At 40.7% G+C, this 21,728-nt stretch overlaps 1 protein-coding gene across 1 annotated transcript in view; it reads left to right on the forward strand.

Annotated features, from left to right (window-relative positions):
• The window catches only part of LOC138673067 (amine oxidase [flavin-containing] A-like), a 141,793-nt gene that overhangs the window by 26,139 nt on the left and 93,926 nt on the right, over positions 1-21,728 (forward strand). Inside the window, exons 2-3 of the mRNA XM_069761648.1 lie at positions 7,993-8,087; positions 15,756-15,893. Of these exons, the coding sequence (XP_069617749.1) occupies positions 7,993-8,087; positions 15,756-15,893 (233 nt within the window). The remainder of the gene's footprint in view (positions 1-7,992; positions 8,088-15,755; positions 15,894-21,728) is intronic.

The following is a 21,728-nucleotide window of genomic DNA, read 5'->3' on the forward strand; positions in this document are numbered from 1 at the left end:
GTGCAGCCCAATATATGTCTCACTGATATATAGATATATATATATCTGTAAATATACATATATATATATATATATATATATATATATATATATATATACAGATACGGATGTCACACGGATGTCAAACGGATCATTTGATGCGAGAAAATCGCATCCTCGCACTGCACACGGATCACTGTTTTGTTAACATTTCTGCGATTCTCGTCCATGAAAAACGGACCGTTTTTTTATACGTTGTGTGTGTTCCCGGCCTAAAAGGGACAAATTGATGTTAAAAGATCAGTTTAAAGGGAACCTGTAACCCCAAAAATCGCGGGTGAGGTAAGCCCACCGGCATCAGGGGCTTATCTACAGCATTCTGTAATGCTGTAGATAAGCCCCTGATGTTACCTGAAAGAGGAGAAAAAGACGTTATATTATACTCACCCAGGGGCGGTCCCGCTGCTGGTCAGGTCGGATGGGTGTCTCCGGTCCGCTGCCTCGCCTCCCATCTTCATTACAAGACGTCCTCTTCTGATCTTCAGCCACGGCTCCGGCGCAGGCGTACTTTGCTCTGCCCTCTTGAGGGCAGAGGATAGTACTGCAGTGCGCAGGCGCCGGAAAGGTCAGAGGCCCGGCGCCTGCGCACTGCAGTACTTTGTCTGCCCTCAACAGGGCTGTGCTTTCCGGCCGCTGTGCTTACACAGGGCAGAGAAGCAGAGCGCCGAGGGACAGACAGCGGAAGGTAAGTATGTAGTGTTTTTTTTTTTTTACTTTTACGCTGGTAACCAGGGTAAACATCGGGTTACTAAGCGCGGCCCTGCGCTCAGTAACCCGATGCTTACCCTGGTTACCGGCATAGTTGGTCGCCGGAGAGCTGTCTGTGTGACAGCTCTCCAGCGACCAAACAACGACGCTGCAGCGATCTGGATCGTTGTCGGTATCGCTGCAGCGTCGCTTAGTGTGACGGTACCTTAAGTCTTCTCTAAGCCTTCTTTTTTGCAAGCTAAACATTCCCAGATCCTTTAACCATTTGCAGTCTGCTCACTATCCTGGTAGCTCTTTTCTGAACGTGCTCCAGTTTTTCTATGTATTTTGTAAAATGTAGTGCCCTGAGCTGGACAAAGTATTCCAGATGAAGTCTCACCAAGGAAGAGTAGAGGGGGATAATTACTTCATGAGATCTAGACTCTATGCTTCTCTCTTAATACATCCTAGAACTGTGTTTGCCTTTTTTTGCTGCTGCATCATACTGTTGACTCATGTGTAGTCTATGATCTATTAGTATATCCAAGTTTTTTCACACAAGTTGTTGTTTAGTTCTATTCCTCCCATTCTGTAGATGTAATTTTCCTTTTTCTTGCCCAGATGTAGTATCTTGAATTTCTCCCTGTTAAATACCATTCTATAAATCTTCTGAATCCTTTCTGTCTTTAGTTTCAGCTATCCCTCCTAGCTTTGCATTGTCTGCAAATTAGATACATTTGCCTTCAGTTCCCTTATTTAGCTCATTTATAAAAATGTTGAACACTGGGGACAGGACAGAGCCATGTGGAAACCCACTTGAAACACCCTTCCATTTGAATGTGCAACCATTTATTACCACTCTTTGAGTACTGTCACTGAGCCAGTTATGAATCCACCTATCCATAGCCTTGTCAATCCCATACCTGGTCATTTTTTTCAATAAAGATAGTATGAGATACTTTGTCAAATGCTTTACTGTAGTCGAGATATAATATATCTACCACATTTCCCTGATCCAGCCAGTCAGTGATTCCATCATAGAAGGAAATTAGATTAGTCTGGCATGACTTGTTTTCTACAAATCCATGCTTGATCTGGTTAATTACTGTATTCTTATCCAAGTACTAAAATACATGCTGTTTAATAGTTTGTTCACAGACCTTTCCTGGTATAGAAGTAAGGCTCACTGACTTGTAATTTCTTGGATCCAGTGCCTGGATTCTATGTCAGAGCATGAGATCTTGCAAGAGAACTCAGGTGACAGAGAATGGGTTGATTTGCCAATCAAAAGCAGTAGCAAAGCCCTGGGTAGGGAAAATTAAGTGAGGGTCAAGCAGCTGGAAATGCTTTGACACACCGCAAGCACTTATAGCTAATTTGAATTTATCTTAAGTGAATTTCTCAACATTAGGCAAAGGCATCGACTTAATGAGGGTAATAGCCTTTAACTTTAAGCAGAAATTCCTCTGGATGCCTTTCAAAAAATGTTTTTCACGTGTAAAGTGTTGGCAAAAATGTGGCAATTTGTATTAAAAACATACACATTGGTACAGATCTGCTACAAGTCCTTCAGAAACAGAAGCCTTGTTCCTTACCGTATTTTTTAATCAATGTTTCTACTATACCTCTACTTGTAAATTTAACATTGAATATGCGAGGCTTTATGTTGTCTATATGAATTGTTTCAGATTTTATCTCCTCTAGAAACCTTGGACACTGATCTTTGGATTTGTTCTTTTTACACCGCTTATCAGCATAGTAACTATTTGGAAAAATTGTCAGAATTACTGAGATATGCTGTAGTTGCATGACGTTCGAAATAGTTAGGCTTAGTAGCAAACTCTCCCAGACAATTAAACACTTCACCTGACTTTTAGTTCACTGCATTGACTTTTTTCTTCACTAACTAAACAAATATAACCAGCCTTTTCTTTTAATAAGGCTCAGTTCTTGAAGTCTCATTCACATACTGTGGCCGAGCCACATCCACAAAGCACCTGAAAACTATGTGCTTAGCATGCTACTTCAGCCAGCCTAAAGGTTCCACTTTCAAGTTATGTTGGCCTAAATCAATGCAAATCAAAGTTTGAGAGTTTAACACTTTAAATTTGATCTGTCACCCAATTTCACAACACAAATTGCATTCATTATTCATGTACCCACCACCAATCTGAGGCCGCCCTTGTATTTAATAAAAAAAAAATGGGCAGCCGCAGATATCGTTGTTTTTTGTGACGTAGCAACGATATCGTTAAGGAAATCGTTATGTGTGACAGCGACCAACGATCAGGCCCCTGCTGGGAGATCGTTGGTCACTGAGGAAAGTCCAGAACTTTATTTCACCGCTGGATCTCCCGCTGACATCGCTGGATCGGCGTGTGTGGAGCAAAAATATGTAGAGCCCATCTTGCAGTCTCCTGCTCCGGTAATTACCTGGACTGGTCCAAATAAAAAAAAGGGGACAGACCATGCATTACACCACAAATACGGAGAATTAATGATCTTATTAATACGTGCAGTTTACAGTTTTCCCATTGTTCTCTGGTAGTTTTTGTGTACATTGCTATGTGATGATTTTATCGACGATAGGGTCAACCATCATATACCGTCGTGACATTAGTGTTAGCAAGCTAGCATTGCATTGTTGTATTATGATTTTAGGCCCATATAATACTTTTTTTTATCTCTGAAAGACTATCTCAGCATGATCCAGAGTTGGCCAATATCAATGAACAAACTTTCCAGCCCCTGTAAGGGTACCGTCACACTATACGATTTACCTACGATCACGACCAGCGATATGACCTGGCCGTGATCGTAGGTAAATCGTAGTGTGGTCGCTGGGGAGCTGTCACACAGACAGCTCTCCAGCGACCAACGATGCCGAGGTCCCTGGGTAACCAGGGTAAACATCGGGTAACTAAGCGCAGGACCGCGCTTAGTTACCCGATGTTTACCCTGGTTACAAGCGTTAAACTAAAAAAAAACAAACAGCACATACTTACATTCTGGTGTCCGTCAGGTCCCTTGCAGTCTGCTTCCCGCACTCAGTGACTGCCGGCCGTAAAGTGAAAGTGAAAGCACAGCCGCTGTGCTCTGCTTTCACTTTACGGCCGGCAGTCACAGTGCAGGAAGCAGACAGCAAGGGACCTGACGGACACCAGAATGTAAGTATGTGCTGTTTTTTTTTTTTTAGTTTAACGCTTGTAACCAGGGTAAACATCGGGTAACTAAGCGCGGTCCTGCGCTTAGTTACCCGATGTTTACCCTGGTTACAAGCGAACGCATCGCTGGATCGCATCGCTAGATCGCTAGATCGGTGTCACACACACCGATCTAGCGATGACAGCGGGAGATCCAGCGATGAAAGAAAGTTCCATACGATCTGCTACGACGTACGATTCTCAGCAGGATCCCTGATCGCTGCTGCGTGTCAGACACAGCGACATCGTAACGATATCGCTGGAACGTCACGAATCGTACCGTCGCAGCGATCGAAATGGTATAGTGTGACGGTACCCTAACTGTTCTGGGAATCCTATAATTAATCTAATGAACAATGCGTTCCAGCTTTTCAGAACTGTCCTGGAAACTCCACTGAATAATTAGGACAGCAGCAAGAGCTGACTATAACCCAGTGATTGATCAAACCTGTAAATAGTAACTTTAAACTGCAAATCTATCCTCAGAAGGCAGAACTAGTTAAATGCAATATTTTTGTATCTCTACAGTTATTTGGTACTTGGATAATTCCAGCACCAAGACATTATTTCATTATTGAGAATTATATTTGCATGTTTTGCTGTTAGTGTATTCATTTGACATCTAGACAGAACATGGGATTTACAAGAGCAGATGCAACACATAAGCAAATATCCATCTTTGATGTTTATTATATTGACAAACAACATGGCGATTCTTTACTGTAAGAGCAGTGAGACTATTGAGATCCGTGCCCCACGATGTAATGATTGTTTTATTACAAAAGTTGAAGAAAGGCCTGGATGTCTTACTTGCATAATATACCTTATTTTTCGGATTATCAGACGCTTGGGGGGAAATGGTGGTGCTTGTAATAATGCGAATATACCTTACCGGCCGCGGTGGAGCAGGGTCCCAAGGTTGCTGCTGGAGGAGGCAAGAGTAGAGCGAGCGTTGCTGCAGGCCACAGACTGGGATGAGGGGGTGTTCGGATGTGCGATGCTGCGGGTGTTTCGGTGGTGCATGGGCTCCACCGACATTTCTGAAAGCCCAGAGCCCCCTGCACTTCATGGTTTACTAGGCGGTGGACTCTGGTAAAATGGCTGCCAGGGGCGGCGCATGCGCAGATGGAGATATCGGCACCAAAATCTCTGGAGATGAGATCTCAGCGCTTCGGTCTTTCACAAAATGTTGGTGGAGCCCCTGCACCATCAAGCACCTGTAGCGTTGCACATCCAAACACCACTTTCTCCCAGACTGAGGTTCGCAGCATCGCCCCACTCCTGCCTCTGCCAGCAGCGACCCTGGGACCCCGCTTCAGTGCAGCTACCACCCCCGGTAATCAATAAGATGCATGGATTAGAAGAAGCACCACCATTTTATTAAAAAAAGTTTTGTTCCTATTTTTCTCCTCAAAATTTTGGGTCCGTCTTAGAATCTGGTGTGTCTTATAAACCGCAAAATACAGTAATATTACCAATTGTGGGCACTAGTTTCTGTTATGGCGCATTGATACTGGGAACTACTGTAGTCTGATTACAGTTAGTGGAGTAGGGAAGGAATTTTTCTCCTAATATGGAGTTATTAGTGTCAGCCCAATCAGGTTTTTGCCTTTCTTTGGATCAACATGTTAGGTTATAAGTTGGACCTGATGGAAGTATGTCTACTTTCAACCTTAAAATCTCTGAAACATAATTTTTTTCCCATATTTGGTTTCAAATTTGAATATTTGCATAGTTCTGTATCAGCAACATTGAAAAATGTAGAAAACTTACTATAAGGAAATAGCCTTACCAAAACCAGTCAGATGATGAATGCACTAGCAGGATGCAGCAGGCCCCCACTATAAAGGCAGGGGCAAAACAGGTGCAAACTACTGATAGAAACAGCCACCCACACACCTAACAAATTATGGAGGGATTGGCTGCCTAGTAGAAAAAATGCACACAAATGAGGCTTGAGTAGAACGCCAGTCACACTGGTATGCGTGATGCAAATTGCCCGGCTTACAGCCAATTAATAACGCCCATAGTATTATATCAGACAGGCTGTCTTCACGATGTACATGCACCCCACGGCTCGGTGTACTGGAGCATTTGTCCCTGTAGGGTGCATGTATATAGTGCTGGGACCTGTTGATGGGAGTCTAAGAACCTGGTCACCACTGAACAGAAGGACATGTTAGAAAAGGAGTAGATAGTAAATAAAACATATAATTAATATTATAGGTGTACTTTAAATCTGAATAAAAATCCTACTTGGATAGAATTGCCGTTATCACCCATTGCTTGATGTTACTGACTTACTATATCGGCGTGACAGAGGATTTAGAATCCATAAGATGGGAAGCTTTTATTAGTACAGTCCTACTCATACAGATCATTCATCAATGTATTTTCCTGTTGAGAGTGATTATTTTAGATTTTAAATATGGAACTTTTTAACCTGTTCTGATTATTTTCTTCAGTGGTATACTTTTAAGCCCTTCATGACCCCAGCTTTTTTCGTTTATTTTTTCGTTTTTTGCTCCCCTTCTTCCTAGAGCCATAACTTTTTTATTTTTCCATCAATATGGCCATTTGAGGGCTTATGTTTTGCGGGACGAGTTGTAGTTTTGAATGACATCATTGGTTTTAGCATGTCATGTACTCGGAAACGGTAAAAAAATTCCAAGTGCGGTGAAATTGCAAAAAAAGTGCAATCTCTCACTTGTTTTTTGTTTGGCTTTTTTGCTAGGTTCACTAAATGCTAAAATTACCTGCCATTATGATTCTCCAGGTCATTACGAGTTCATTGACACCAAACATGTATAGGTTCTTTTTTATCTAACAGGTAAAAAAAAATTCCAAAGTTTTCTTTAAAAAAAAAAAATAAATAATAAAAGCGCCATTTTCCAGTACCTGTTGCGTCTTTATTTTTCGTGATCTGGCATTGGGTGAGGGCTTATTTTTTCTGTGCCGAGCTGATATTTTTAATGATACAGTTTTGGTGCAGATACGTTCTTTTGATCGCCGGTTATTGCATTTTAATGCAATGTTGCTGCAACCGAAAAAACGTAATTCTGGCTTTTTGACTTTTTTTTATCGCTACGTCGTTTAGCGATCAGGTTAATCTTTTTTTATTGATATAATGGGCGATTCTGAACGCGGCGATACCAAATATGTGTAGGTTTGAATTTTTTATTGTTTTATTTTGAATGGGGCGAAAGGGGGTGATTTAAACTTTTATATTTTTTTACTTTTTTCATATTTTTAAAAACATTTTTTTTTAAATTTTGGCATGCTTCAATAGCCTCCACCGGAGGCTAGAATTGCCACAACTTGATCAGCTATGCTACATCGAGGCGATGCTCAGATCGCCCCTATGTAGCAGAATTACGGCATTGCCATGAACGCCGACCACAGAGTGGCGCTCATAGCAATCCAGCATCAACAACCTAAGAGGTCTCAAGGAGACCTCTTTGTTATGCCGACGCGCCGATGACCACCGATCATTTGATGGGGTCACCGGTGTGCGCATTTCTGGCCGGATGGCACTTAACTAGTTGATAGGTGCGGGTGGATCGCGATTCCACCCTCGCCTATTGCGGGCACAAGTCAGCTGTTCAAAACAGCTGACATGTCCCGCTTTTATACGGGCTTACCGCCGGAGCCCATATCAAAGCGGGGGTTCTCCCCTCGGACGTACTATTCCGTCCAAGGGCAGAAAGGGTTTAACTTGGTTTTATGCCTATGTTACACTTCCATTATGGTCAAAGTTATTGAATTTTTGTTTGGAAGTAGCAGGCAAAATGTTTCTTGTGCTAAAATATTTAATTCATGTTTACAAAATTCACATTTTCATCGAGAAGCTGAACATTGAGACGTTACATATATCTCTTGCCCAGAGTATCAGTTAAGCAACTCCATAACATATTAATTAACAGAAAAGATGATTATGTAGTTATTTTTCCATCATTACATAACTTGCACCTTAAAATAAGTGTAATAATAAACTAGTCTTGTTTATAATCTTCAGTCGTCCTATTTTTACACTTTGCTTAAAATCTCTACTTTAACAATTTAGGTCTTACAGCTGCCAAGCTACTTGTGGAATCAGGACTGAATGTTGTGGTGCTTGAGGCAAGAGACAGAGTTGGAGGCAGAACTCATACTATAAGAGTAAGTACGTCATAAAAAATGATCGATAATTTATAAACTCACATAATCAATCTGCAAGTAGCATGGTAAATATCAGAAGTAGCTGGACTTATTGATATATAATGCTGTGAGGAAGTACTCATGATAGTTATAAATAAACAAAAGTTGATAATTTTCAAACTTGCATCTAATTTCTTCTATTCCAATGTCGCTGATACCCCATATGTGGGAGAAAACTACTGTTTGGGCATACGTCGGGGCTTGGAAGGGACGTAGTGGCGTTTTGGAATGCAGACTTTGATGGAATGGTCTGCGGGCGTCATGTTGAATTTCCAGAGCCATTGATGTGCGTAAACAGTAGAAACCCCCCACAAGTGACCCCATTTTGGAAACTAGAACTTATCTAGTTGTGTGGTGAGCACTTTGAACCCCCAAGTGTTTCACTAAAGTTTATAACGCAGAGCCGTGGAAATATTAAATCATTTTTTTCCCACAAAAATGATTTTTAGCTTCCACATTTTTATTTTCCCAAGGGTAACAGAAGTTGTTGTCCAATTTGTCCTAAGTACGCTTATACCCCATATGTGGGGGTAAACCAGTGTTTGGGCACATGGCAGAGCTCGGAAGGGAAGGAGCACCATTTTACTTTTTCAATTCAGAATTGTCTGGAATTGAGATCGGATGCAATGTCGCGTTTGGAAAGCCCCTGATGTGCCTAAACAGTGGAAACCCCCCAATTCTAACTCCAACCTTAACCCGAACACACCCCTAACCCTAATCCCAACCCTAAACATAACCCTAACCACTCCTAACCCGAACACACCCCCAACTCTAACCACACCCCTAACCCCAACCCACCCCTAACCCCAACACACCTCTAACCCTAATCCCATCCCTAACCATAACACTAACCACACCCCTAACCCTAATCTCAACCCTAACCTCAACTGTAAACATAATCCAACCCCTAACTCTAACTTTAGCCCCAACACTAACCCTAACTTTAGCCCCAACCCTAACCCTAATGGGAAAATGGAAATAAATACATTTTTTTATTTTATTATTTTTCCCTAACTGAGGGGGTGATAAACAGGGGTTTGATTTACGGTACTATTTATAACAGGTTTTTATGTTTGGCAGCTGTCACACACTAGAAGACGCTTTTTATTGCAAAAAATAATTTTTGCATCACCACATTTTGAGAGCTATAATTTTTCCATATTTTGACCCACAGAGTAATGTGAGGTCATGTTTTTTTGCGGGACGACTTGACGTTTTTATTGGTACCATTTTCGGGTACATGATATTTTTTGATCGCTTATTGTTACAATTTTTGGAGGCAAAATGAAAACAACAGCAATTCATCAATTTCTTTTGGGTGGGGCGTTTATACCGTTCCACATGTGGTAAAATTGATAAAGCAGTTTTATTCTTCGGATTAGTATGATTACAGCGATACTTAATTTATATATTTTTTATGTTTTGGCGCTTTTATACAATAAAAACAATTTTATATAAAAAATAATTATTTTTCTGTCGCCTTATTCTGAGGGCTATAATTTTTTTTATTTTTTCGCTTTTGCTGTATAGAGGCTCGTTTTTTGCGGGACAAGATGACGTTTTCAGTGGTACAATGTTTATTTAGATCCGTCTTTTTGATCGCGTGAAAAAATTCCCCCCAAAAAAATCGTGCCATATTCCGATACCCGTAACGTCTCCATTTTTTGTGATCTGGGGTCGGGTGAGGGCTTATTTTTTGTGTGCCGAGCTGGTGTTTTTAATGATACCACTTTTGTGCAGATACGTTCTTTTGATCGCCCGTTACTGCATTTTAATGCAATGACATGGCGACCAAAAAAACGTAATTCTGGCGGTTCAATTTTTTTTCTCACTACGCCATTTAGCGATCAGGTTAATCCTTTTTTTTATTGATAGATATGGTAATTCTGAATGGGGCGATACTAAATATGTGTAGGTTTGATTTTTTTTTTATTGTTTTATTTTGAATGGGGCGAAAGGGGGGTGATTTAAGCTTTCATATTTTTTTTTTTTTCACATTTTTTTTAACTTTTTTTTAACTTTTGTCATGCTTCAATAGCCTCCATGGGAGGCTAGAAGCTGGCACAACTTGATCAGCTCAGCTACATAGCAGCGATCTGATCGCTGCTATATAGCTGAATTGCAGGCTTGCTATGAGCGCCGGCCACAGGGTGGCGCTCACAGCAGGCAGGCATCAGTAACCATAGAGGTCTCGAGGACCTCTATGGTTACTATCCTGACGCATCGCTGACCCCCGATCATGTGACGGGGTCGGCGATGCGCTCATTTCTGGCCCTATGGCCGGAAGCACCGGTTAAATGCCGCTGTCAGCGTTTGACGGCGGCATTTAACTAGTTAATAGCGGCGGGTGGATCGCGATTCCACCCATTGCTATTGAGGGCACATGTCAGCTGTTCAAAACAGCTGACATGACCTGGCTTTGATGCGGGCTCACCGCTGGAGCCCGCATCAAAGCGGGGGTTCTGACCTCGGACGTACTATCCCGTCCGACGTCAGAAAGGGGTTAACCAGTTTCACAGCTTGACCATGAGTAGTAACTAGCATCACATCTATAGACTTGTAATCACTCAGTCTGCCTATTTAATGGATGAAAAGTAGTTACTGTGCTATTTGGTATCATGGTGTGTACCACGCTGAACATGGACCAAAGAAAGCTAAGGAGAGAGTGGTCTTGGGATTTGAAAGAAAATTGTAGACAAACATGATAAAGGAAAAGGCTATAAGAGCTTCTCCAAACATTTGAAAGGGGATACGTGTCAAGGGCGTCTAGTGGGCTCTGCTGTCTAGTGGACGTGACCACGATCAAGACACTTGTATGGTGTGATGCCATACCCACTAGATGGCTTTTGCATAGCGTATATATATCTTCGTTGTTCCCAGCTCAGAATCTGGTGAAAATCTCTGCAGTCACACTGAGTGACAGCAGACTTTTCATTTTAGACCAGGCAGCCCCTTTAAGCTTTGCTATATCTAAGTATCTCCTTGCATGTCTGTCTGTCTGCTTACCAATCCTGTGTCAATTTGACTCAGAAATGTTATGCTATTTCATTTGTTCTTAGAACTCTTGTGTTATTTCTCTTGTAAAGGTATAAAGTTTAGAATTTTTTTCTTCATCAGTTAATTTTTTACAGATTTCTAAAGTGTCAAAAAAGCGCGGATTTTGGCCTGGTATGGCTTTACATTTTTTATCATATCTCGGGCTTGAATTAAGATAAAGAGGTGGGAGAGGCATCATTTTTCTCAGAACGGTACCGGTATGTCACAAGACTATGTTTCTTTATATTTTGTTTTGGAGAAATCAAATTCAAAATTTTGATGCACAATTGTGAAAAAATGTATGTTTTAAAATTGTGAAAACATGCATGTGTGTTACTTGTGTTCTTGTTTATATTTGTACAGGGATTCAACTTGGGACCTATCAGATTTTTTTTTTTTAAGCCGTGAATCATCTGATTTTATGTTTTGTGAGTTTCTTCCTTTTTTCTTTTCAAATTACCGTACAACTTATTGCTGTGGTATTGCCGAGTCCCTGTGATGGGTTCTGCTTCCTGTAACCGATGTTTTCACAAACTCTCCTCCTCTTCGTAGTCCTGGTTTGTACAATACATGAACTGGATGTTAAGAATATTTCTCTCCCTCCATTTGAGGAGTTTCCTGGGTGTTAAGATTTGGTCTAAACATGGCCTGTGGAGGCTGGAGCTGCCGGCCGGTCATCTGCTCTGCAGTCACCGTCTACCCCTGGTCATTCTCAGGTTGAGCCCCAACAAAGCTTTCTCCTCTGTCCTCTCCTGCTTCTAAGCTGTAACATAATAAAGTAATACAGTAATATCTAAAAATCATGGATTATTTGGTAAATCTAGACCCCACACTGTTAGACCACAGGCTGAACAGATCTTAATTCAAGATTTTCGAATTGACACTGTAATACGGTAGTTTTATTTTTTTAAATATGATCCCATCAAGATCCCAGCTTGTGTTTTGGTACAGATTTGGCTAGGAGCATAGCAGGCACATGTGCCGTTTTTCACATTTTGAAATTAAACGTTTTTTTCATAAATATGTTTTAAAATTTTGCGTTTCTGTTCACATGGGTAAAATATTACCAAAGATACTCTTGTGACATATCTGGTGAAAGCCTGTACAGTTCTGAGTAGAATGGTGTTAATTTTGTTTCTCTTGTCTTTTTCCTAGTCTGAGTTATGAGGAGAAATGTAAAGGCAGGAAACACCGAAATTCACACTTTGAAAATCAATTTAAAAAAAATTAAAAATCTAGAATTTTTTTCTTCACATTTTGCATTCTCTGACACACTATTACCAAATTACAAAATCTCAAAATAATTAAAAATATAGAGGTAAAAATCAATGGTTCACTTGACATGGAATGACCCAACTGCAGTTGTGGATGGAGGCGAAGTGATGGTGTACTGTAATTGCTCATCTAATTCATGACAAGCTGTGGTATTCCCTACCCCAGAAATCTCACTATAGTCCCTACACGCCACTCGTCAGACACTCCAGCTTAGGAGCATCTGACTCCAGCACGCTGCCTCATCAAGACTCACGCGAACAATGCCGGTTTTGATGAATCCAACCCTGTGTGTTGGCAAAAAAATAATGAACACATGTCCATTTTTTTTTATCTGAATCAGGGATCAAAATTGCCCATAATAAGGCTATGGGACTGTTAAAAATCCCTAATATCACAAATTGCCATCCATGTGCAGTCAATGTGATGTCCGTTTTTAACATTAGTTAGGATATTGTTTGTAATTATTCATTTTTTTGTTATATGAGAAAATTATTGATAAAACACGTATGGTAAAAACTGACCCAGAGCAAACAATGCTGAAAATCGAATCCAAAACGCTGATGGAAATTGGTCTATGTTTTTATGTATGAGGAAAATCCTTGACATTACTCTACAATGCAGGGTGTTTGGCGGTCATTTAATAGCTTGTTTATATAGGCTGATTGCACTTCCATGAGAATGATTGTTAACATGATCATTGTTGCCCATAGAATATAATTGTTCTCGCCAACTCATATTCTGTGTACACATGTGCTGTCGAGATCCATGATTTTTAATCAACTTGTTGCTACTGCTCTATCTGCAGCTTTTTTTTAATTTATTTATCTTACTCACTTATATAGCGCATTAATTCCACAGCGCCTTACAGACATTATCGGCACTGTCCCCATTGGGGCTCATAATTTAGATTTCCTATCAGTATGTTTTTGGAATGTAGGAGGAAACCAGAGAACCCATAGGAAATCCATGCAAACACGAGGAGAACATACAAACTTCTTACAGATATTGTCCTTGGTGGGATTTGGACTCAGGACCCTGGCGCTGCAAGGCTGCAGTGTTAATCAATGAGCCACTGTGCTGCCCAACTTGAGTGTGTTCCTGTTTACTATGATACTGTTTAATCAATTGTGCCGATTTAAGACTATGTATGAAACAGGCACACAGTGCCCAGTAAGTATGCGCAGGACTATGGCATCAGAGTCGGTGTCCATTTTGGCGGAGTCGGTATAAAATTGACCGACTCCTAAAATGTATAATAAATTGGGTACAGTAGTACAATACAGCATGTGCTGAGTATTTTTTTCATAAAAATTTGAAAAAGTTATGTAATGTTCTATAAATGTCTGTTCTACTCTTGATGTAAGGATCTTGGCTTTTAGCTGGGATTAATCTACACTTTATGTACATGCTCAGTAGTGAGCCATGTATGAGGGAGTCGGAAGTCAGAGTCAGGGAAATTGAGTAGTTGGAGGTTTGGCTTATCGATTCCACGGCCCTGTGTGCATGACACAATGAATTCTTGTTTCCCTTTTATTGGCCACTGTAAATGCACCCTTACTATGCCCATTATTTCATACACAATCTGATAGCACTGATGGTCATATTGTAAGACATAGGACCACTCTTCAGTGACACATGGAATGGTAGTATCCAGTTGTCAGTTTAGTTATACATTTCTAGAGAAATTAAGGAGGAGCACACATCCCAGAGTGCTAAGTAAGACATATAGTTACATAGGTTGAGAATGACAAAGGTCATCAAAGTCAACCTTTCTCCACTAGTTAAACATTCTCTATCGCTAGATTATTTATACCTTACAATGCCATTTGTTGTGAGAAAAGCATCCAGCCCCTTTTTAAATGTTGCTGTAGTGTGTGACATTACTATCTTTTGTAGTAGAGCATTACCCAGTATGACTGCTCTATCTGTAAAGAACCCTTTCCTATTTAGCTGCTAGAATCGCCTTTCCTCCACACATATTGAGTGCTCCCTGGTCCTTTGTAAGCTCTCGGAAAGGATGTAATGATGCTCCAAAATATTTATTTTTGGGAAAATATTTATTGCAGCAGATAAGTTAGTAGAGCTGACAAAAGCCCTTTTTAACACTTTTGCTTTTAAAGCAGTTTTCATACTTTTGACAAATACAAAAAGCTTAAATTATAAAATATGAACATTGCATCATACATACCCTCATGCGTGCTGTGACACCCTAAGAAAATTCTACCTATCATTTTACAGTATTAAGAGCTTTTATGCATTTTTACATCAAAGCATAACAAATGTGAAAAATGCGTAATAGTTAGTTAGTTTGAGGCAATAAATCTGACCACGCAAAAACCTCCTGAAAATATAAGTAAAAGATACTAATAGGTGATAACTGTGGACACATCTTTGTAAAGTCATGAAAACTGAATAGAGAAAAAGTCTAGATGTCATTCATGATGGTTACATACCGTATGTTGTGATTAGGTGTAGCGGTGATTCGATTTTCAGCTGCCCATACTCTCAAACTGTTAGCAAAAATAAAAAACTTCCTTAAAGTTGACTGGGAAAATAACCTGTCACATTGATATGGGAGGATGATAACATGAAGAAAAGTTCCTTCTGGGCTCAGTGTCAGGCTTTACTTGGAAGAGGCGCAGTTAAAGGGTTTGAGCTTTCTATCTACTGTCCCTTTCTACCGCTCCCCCAGACCCACATACAATGAGAGTCAAACCTTAATTGCTGCTCTCCCTTTGCGTGCTCATTCCCAAATAATACACCTAGAATCCTAACATACCAAGGTCTAAACTGTAATTTTCTAGCTATATAATTTATTCAGTTCCTCCTAGATCATCAATATAGGGTCAGTCGTGCCTAATGGTGAAATCGAACACACAGGCAGAGTAATAAAAGGACTCACCAAATGTGAGGGGCAATGGTAACAAATATAAATGCAGATTTGTAGGACATGAAAACCTCAAATTCCATTGTCCATAGATTTCAGTCTATCCTAAACACGGAGGACTAATCTGATACACTATGTTCCATCTACTGCAGATTCCGAGAAGATGCTATATAACACCGAAATTCTTTCTTCTCACCCTCAAGTGCTGCACTGGGCATAACATATTGTAGAAGTTATAGCCAAAGACTTTGCCCAAGAAAACGTCTCCCAGATGCTCGATTTACGGATTAATTCATTTTTACCACTAGCCATATTGATCCTGTCTTCCAAGCCTATGAATGGCCACTCGTTATAGGGTTGGTATAGTTAAAGGAGGCATCAAAACTGCAGACTCTGTATCATATAATAGCTTTGCTGTTCTTTCTACACAGAATAAAGAAGTTCAGTATGTGGATGTTGGCGGAGCATATGTTGGACCGACACAAAATCGTATTCTGCGGGTGGCCAAAGAGCTGGGTATAGAAACCTACAAAGTGAATGTGTCACAACGGGTTATCCATCATGTCAGGGTAAGTAGTCATCACAAGTTTTTATTCATTTATTTATAGATTTATACCACAAGTAAAAACTGGTTGTCAGCACTGAACATAAAGGCGTTTATTACTCAGGATGGCATTGCTAATAACAAGAATGATGCTTGTACGAGTTCTTCTTAAAGATGGAAATGAGCAAACTCTCCATTCAGCATGGGAGCCTGAATTATTTATCCAACTGCTGTTCTTTCTGGTCGTCTATGAAATGTATGCAGTTGGAGTGTTCTGTTTATAAAGCGATTAAACACAAATGGTGGAAATGTTCATTTCCTCTGCTATGTGAAAACCGATAATAGAAGACATTTTCAAGCTTGCCTATTCAATGGAGCCAATTATATTTGCTTCTAGCCAACACAAAATGGATAAACAACCATTAATTTTCTGCTACTGGGTGAAATGGTTATCAGAATATATTTGAATGTGTTAATCACACAGAGCGTATATATTTTTTTTTATTTTATTTTTTTTTCCACGTGTCTGGCATCGTGGAAATGGGGAAAACATTTTTTTAAATGCAATATCACTTGTGATATGTCACATTTTTGTAACTTTTTCATAATTAAAATGAAAGCTCATGGCAAAACACATGCAGTTTTGTGATGAATTAATGTAAAAAAGACATTTAAATTAGAAATTCGTCCTCACGATGTTATTGGAAATGACAGTCAGAAAAGAAATAAAGTTCTTGTTAATACAGTGGCAGAGTTTTTGCCAGTATGACTAGCAAAGGTGTTGACTCACGAGGGCAATCCAGATCCATATATGTTGTCAGATCACATATAGTTGTATCTCCTGCTTTATCTCCCACTGTGAATCAAAATGGAGAGCTGCTATGTAAGAGCCCATCATAATCTTCTGAAAATTGAGAGTTTGTGTTTTACGACGACTTACTGCATATTGGGATGGTCTGCATGTTATGGCAATTTCCTCTCACCCATCCTCTCCACAGTGAACCTGTATGGCCAGACATATCTATCCTCACAATTATAGCGGGTTATCAGAGAAGCTGGATCCAAGCTAAATAGAGACACAACACATAGAAGTAGCTTTTTAAGCGACAAACTTGGCTATGACCCAGTTATTTAAATGGGTTGTCTGATACTTATAAATGTGGTAGTGCTAGAAAATTCATAATCACCTACTAGATTCTACTGCTTATCGATAATTCTGCCAATGTTGCCCACAGCTTTTTTGGCTTCTTTGTGGCAGAGGTGACATATGACACGTTGCAGCCAATCAGCGGCCACTGTTTGGCCCCAGTGGTCACCTTACACACCCATCCAGTAGAGGAAGCCTGGAGATCTGAGGGGAATGCCCAAAGCAGTATAGAGAAGTGGCGAAGTCTGGTATAGGTGCATGTCTTTATTTTTATACTAGCATCGTTAACACAATTTTTATTAGTATTGGACAACCCCTTTTATTCACACATCCATTTTTGCCGTACATGTGCCCATAGTTTTGACTTTGTGTCACAAATTTGGATTTTCCATATTTCCACAATACTTACATAGTCAGTGAGGTAAAAAAAAAGACAGATCAAGCATCAATGCAGTTGTGATGAAAAATACTCTTATGATCAAAACTAGAATATCTCTTTAAATCTAATACATAAAACAACCGTCTAGGTTAAATGTCAGAGATCTGCACTGGCGTGACCTTTGCGTAAACTTTTTGACCAGTTCCTTTAACTTGTGGTTCCCCCTTAAAAACAACATGCTCACTGTTTCCATCTTCTCGTGATTTTAAACAAGTGCAATCTATTTTCTAAGGAGGGTAAAAAAAGTTCATTTTTCAGATTCTCTCCTTTTTATAACCTTTCCTCTGAAGCTCTTTGAGAGAAAGATAAGAAGAAAAGATTGCAATGTGAGGAATTATAGTTCACAGCAAGTTTCCCAGATATAATGATTAATGGCTCCAATATACCGTCCAACCAAGTGCTTTTATGGGAACAACAAGCAAAGGCAGTTTATTATCTATTCAGTCACGTACACTGTGGATTTCACCAGCCTATCATTTATCTTTCTTTTTTCTCTCTCCAGCGTAGTTAGGTTTCAGCATTCAATAATAATTAACACTTTCATGAGAAAGACAGTGTACTGCACATTGATCCCTGGCTGTCGCTAAATCTTCTTTCCTGTAGAGCTCCATTGACATTTGAAGCATTTTTAATCAATCATAAAAAACATGATCCCTGCAGCGGAATTGGAGCTCGACATAACACATTTGGCACCGTGATACAAATTACAGTATATTGTCCATATTTGGAAACAAAGTTTCACCTTCAGAAATGATTGATTGAGCGATTGATAGCTTTATATTTTATTCTCTTGGCTGAAGTACAAGACATACTGTACAGAGTGAGAGCATTAAGCTTAGAAGTGTTTTTAAAGGTCAGCCCACAGATCCTTGGAGAAAAGCAAGTTTCTCTAAATGGTTGTATTATTATATTCTAATAAACTAGAGATGAGCTTTTTCCCCCTAGAAAATAATTAACGGTAAATGTATAGGTTTAACTTCAATGCACTTCAGATTTGACAGGCGCACCATTCTTCACCATGAACCTCTGGTTCTGAGTCTCTGCAGGTCTTTTTCCAGTTAGTGCTGGACAGGACAGTAAATGAAGTTCTAACTGTAACTTAGAAGTTTCTGAGTTTCAATCAACAGTGAGAACAAAAAAAAAAAAAGTAGAGACATTGGGTTTCCAAAATTCTCCAAAGAAATCTGAAGAGTTCATTTATTTATAGCCTACATGAATGAATATAGGCACACCATGCATATATCTAAACGTTTTTAAAATTATCTATGCGTTTTTAAAATTATATGTGAAATGTTAAAAGAAGCCCTCCCATAACGTTTTTTATTCTCTAAATTTATGTATATGTGTATGTAGTGCGGTATGTGTTCATATATTCACCTACCACAGTCTTTTCCAGTATCCAGCGACATTCTGCGTCTCTTCTCAGTGATATCACCTCTCTTACGACTCTCCGGATCACTCTATGCTGTATGTATGAGCTGGAAGTCTCTTTCTAAGTCTATGGAGCCATTTTCAGATGCTCCCTAGGTTTACATTGTAAAAGCCACTTCTGAGAGCACAGTATGACCCATAGTCTGAAATATGGGGACATACTGTAACTTAGATGAGAAGCAGGACTGCGCAGCAGGAAGTGAGATTATTATTATTATTTATTTATATAGCACTATTGATTCCATGGTGCTGTACGTGAGAAGGGGTTATATACAAATTACAGATATCACTTACAGTAAACAAACTAACAATGACAGACTGATACAGAGGGGCGAGGACCCTGCCCGCATTAATACACACACTACACTACATACACATATATACACAGATAGGCCTCACTCAGATGTCTGATTTTCTCGGACAAGTCTTATCTGTGGTTTTCACGGATAACCCTCCTACCCAAGTCTATGGGGCATTCACGGATGATACTCAGACCACACCCTGATCAGACTCTGATCAAACGTTAATCAAAGTCTGATCAAAATAGTCGGCCCATTTTTCTGACGTGAGAATGAGGCCTTAGTAAATAAAAAACTTCAAAAGAGGGCTGGCAGGTTCGTTGTCATTCTGTAAACTCTGCAGTAGTATTACAAATAGTATATAAAAAGTATTCTTACATTTATGAGAAAATGATGCATAAAACAAGGCAAGTTTGTGTAAAACCATCAAAAGTAGTAATGTTATTACACCCACAAAAAGACAAGTGGGCAAAAAGAAAAAATGCTCTTACAATCAGTATTTATTGATTTTGATTTAGATATTTATTTTATTCATTAACTTTTAATTTGTTAATTGATAAAAATAAACCATTGACAAATTCATTTTGAAAGCATTTAAACTAGAATGCATTTCCATGGTTCTGTATAATTATATGTACATATACACTGTGTTAGGAGTCGAGTTTCCTCTGCTGCACAGGGGGAATCTCGATCCGTGTCTGCTGCGGTCTCCCATTCTGCATCGGCCGCAGTGGGCTCTGCTCAGCGGAGGCGTCGCTCCCAGCGTCTCGCTGGAGCTGATTCTGTGCAAAGGGTTACTACTGCCTTTTCTGGCTCTCCCATTGTACCCTGCACTGATCTGCGGCGAGCAGGCTTCTCTGGGACTAAGTCCTTATTTTCACACACTGAGCATGCCCAGGGCAAGATCTCTCAGTGGAGGTCTAGGGTCACACGCTCAGGTACTGCAGCGACTCTCATTGGTCCTTCTCATGGAAGGTCCTGCAGGTACTAGGACTAGTTCTGCTTTGCGCACTGAGCATGCCCAGGGCAGGATCTCTCAGTGGAGGTCTGTGGTCACGTGCTCAGGTGCTGCAGCAATTCCATTGGTCCTTCTTTCACAGGTCCTGAATGTGCTGCAGCTATTTAAGGTTCGCATGGCCGCACGGCCATGCGCTAGTATTGTCTTTATATTATGTGTGTGTGTAGATGGATGTATGTCGAAGGATGAAAGCTCCTAAATATCCCATTCCTAGTGTTGTTGTCTGTTGGTGGATGGTGGTAGCTATCTAGCGCCCGACTAGCTATCAGCACGTAACACACATTACAGCGTCCAGTTGCTGTGTCCGCCAGTACGGCGCCGTGCGCTTTCTCTGCGCTTTCCTGACCCAAGCCTGGGTGGTTAGTAGCGTCTGTCGGTGCGGCACCGCACGCACTCTCGTGCCTTTGTATATTATTATTTCTGTTTCTCTGACACCCCAGTTGCGGTGTCGAGCGCATGAGGTCTTTGAACTCAAATCCTCAGTCTTGGGATTGAGATTAGAGACTCCTTGCTTGCGCGGTACCGCGGTCCTGTGACGCAACAGGGTTCGCTTCCAGCATACAGGGTGAAGTTAACCCATGAGTGTATTTTTATAGTACCGCCGTATAGTCCGTCTCTACTAGCAGCAGGGTTTTTACCTGCACGGTGGACCTCGGACTGCGAACGCACCTAATTCCATAACATCTTAGTCTTGGTGCGTTCCGCCAGTCCTTAACACACTGCTCAAAAAAATAAAGGGAACTCTTAAACAACAGAGTATAACTCCAAGTTAGTCAAACTTCTGTGAAATCAAACTGTCCACTTAGGTAGCAACACTGTTTGACAATCAATTTCACATGCTGTTGTGCAAATGGAATAAACAACAGATGGAAATTATTGGCAATTACCAAGACACACTCAATAAAGGAGTGGTTCTGCAGATGGGGCCTGTTTCTGGCTGATGTTTTGGTCACTTTTGAATGTTGGTTGTGCTTTCACACTCGTGGTAGTATGCGACGAACTCTACAACCCACACAAGTGGCTCAGGTATTGCATCTCATCCAGGATGGCACATCGATGGCAAGAAGGTTTGCTGGGTCTGTGAGCGTAGTGTCCAGAGGCTGGAGGCACTACCAGGAGACAGGCAAGTACACCAGGAGAAATGGAGAGGGCCGTAGGAGGGCAACAACCCAGAAGCAGGACCGCTACCTCAGCCTTTGTGCAAGGAGGAACAGGAGGAGCACTGCCAGAACCCTGAAAAATGACCTCCAGCAGGCCACAAATGTGCATCTGTCTGCACAAATGGTTAGAAACCGACTCCATGAGGATGGTCTGAGTGCCCAACGTCCACAGATGGGGGTTGTGGTCACAGCCCAAAACCGTGCAGGACGATTGGCATTTGCCACGCAACACCAGGATTGGCAAATTCGCCACTGGCGCCCTGTGCTCTTCACAGATGAAAGCCTGACTGCCATTAGGTACCGAGATGAGATCCTCAGACCCCTTGTGAGACCATATGCTGGTGCGGTTGGCCCTGGGTTGCTCCT

This window comes from Ranitomeya imitator, chromosome 3, assembly GCF_032444005.1.
Source record: "Ranitomeya imitator isolate aRanImi1 chromosome 3, aRanImi1.pri, whole genome shotgun sequence".
In the NCBI taxonomy this organism is placed as follows: domain Eukaryota; kingdom Metazoa; phylum Chordata; class Amphibia; order Anura; family Dendrobatidae; genus Ranitomeya; species Ranitomeya imitator.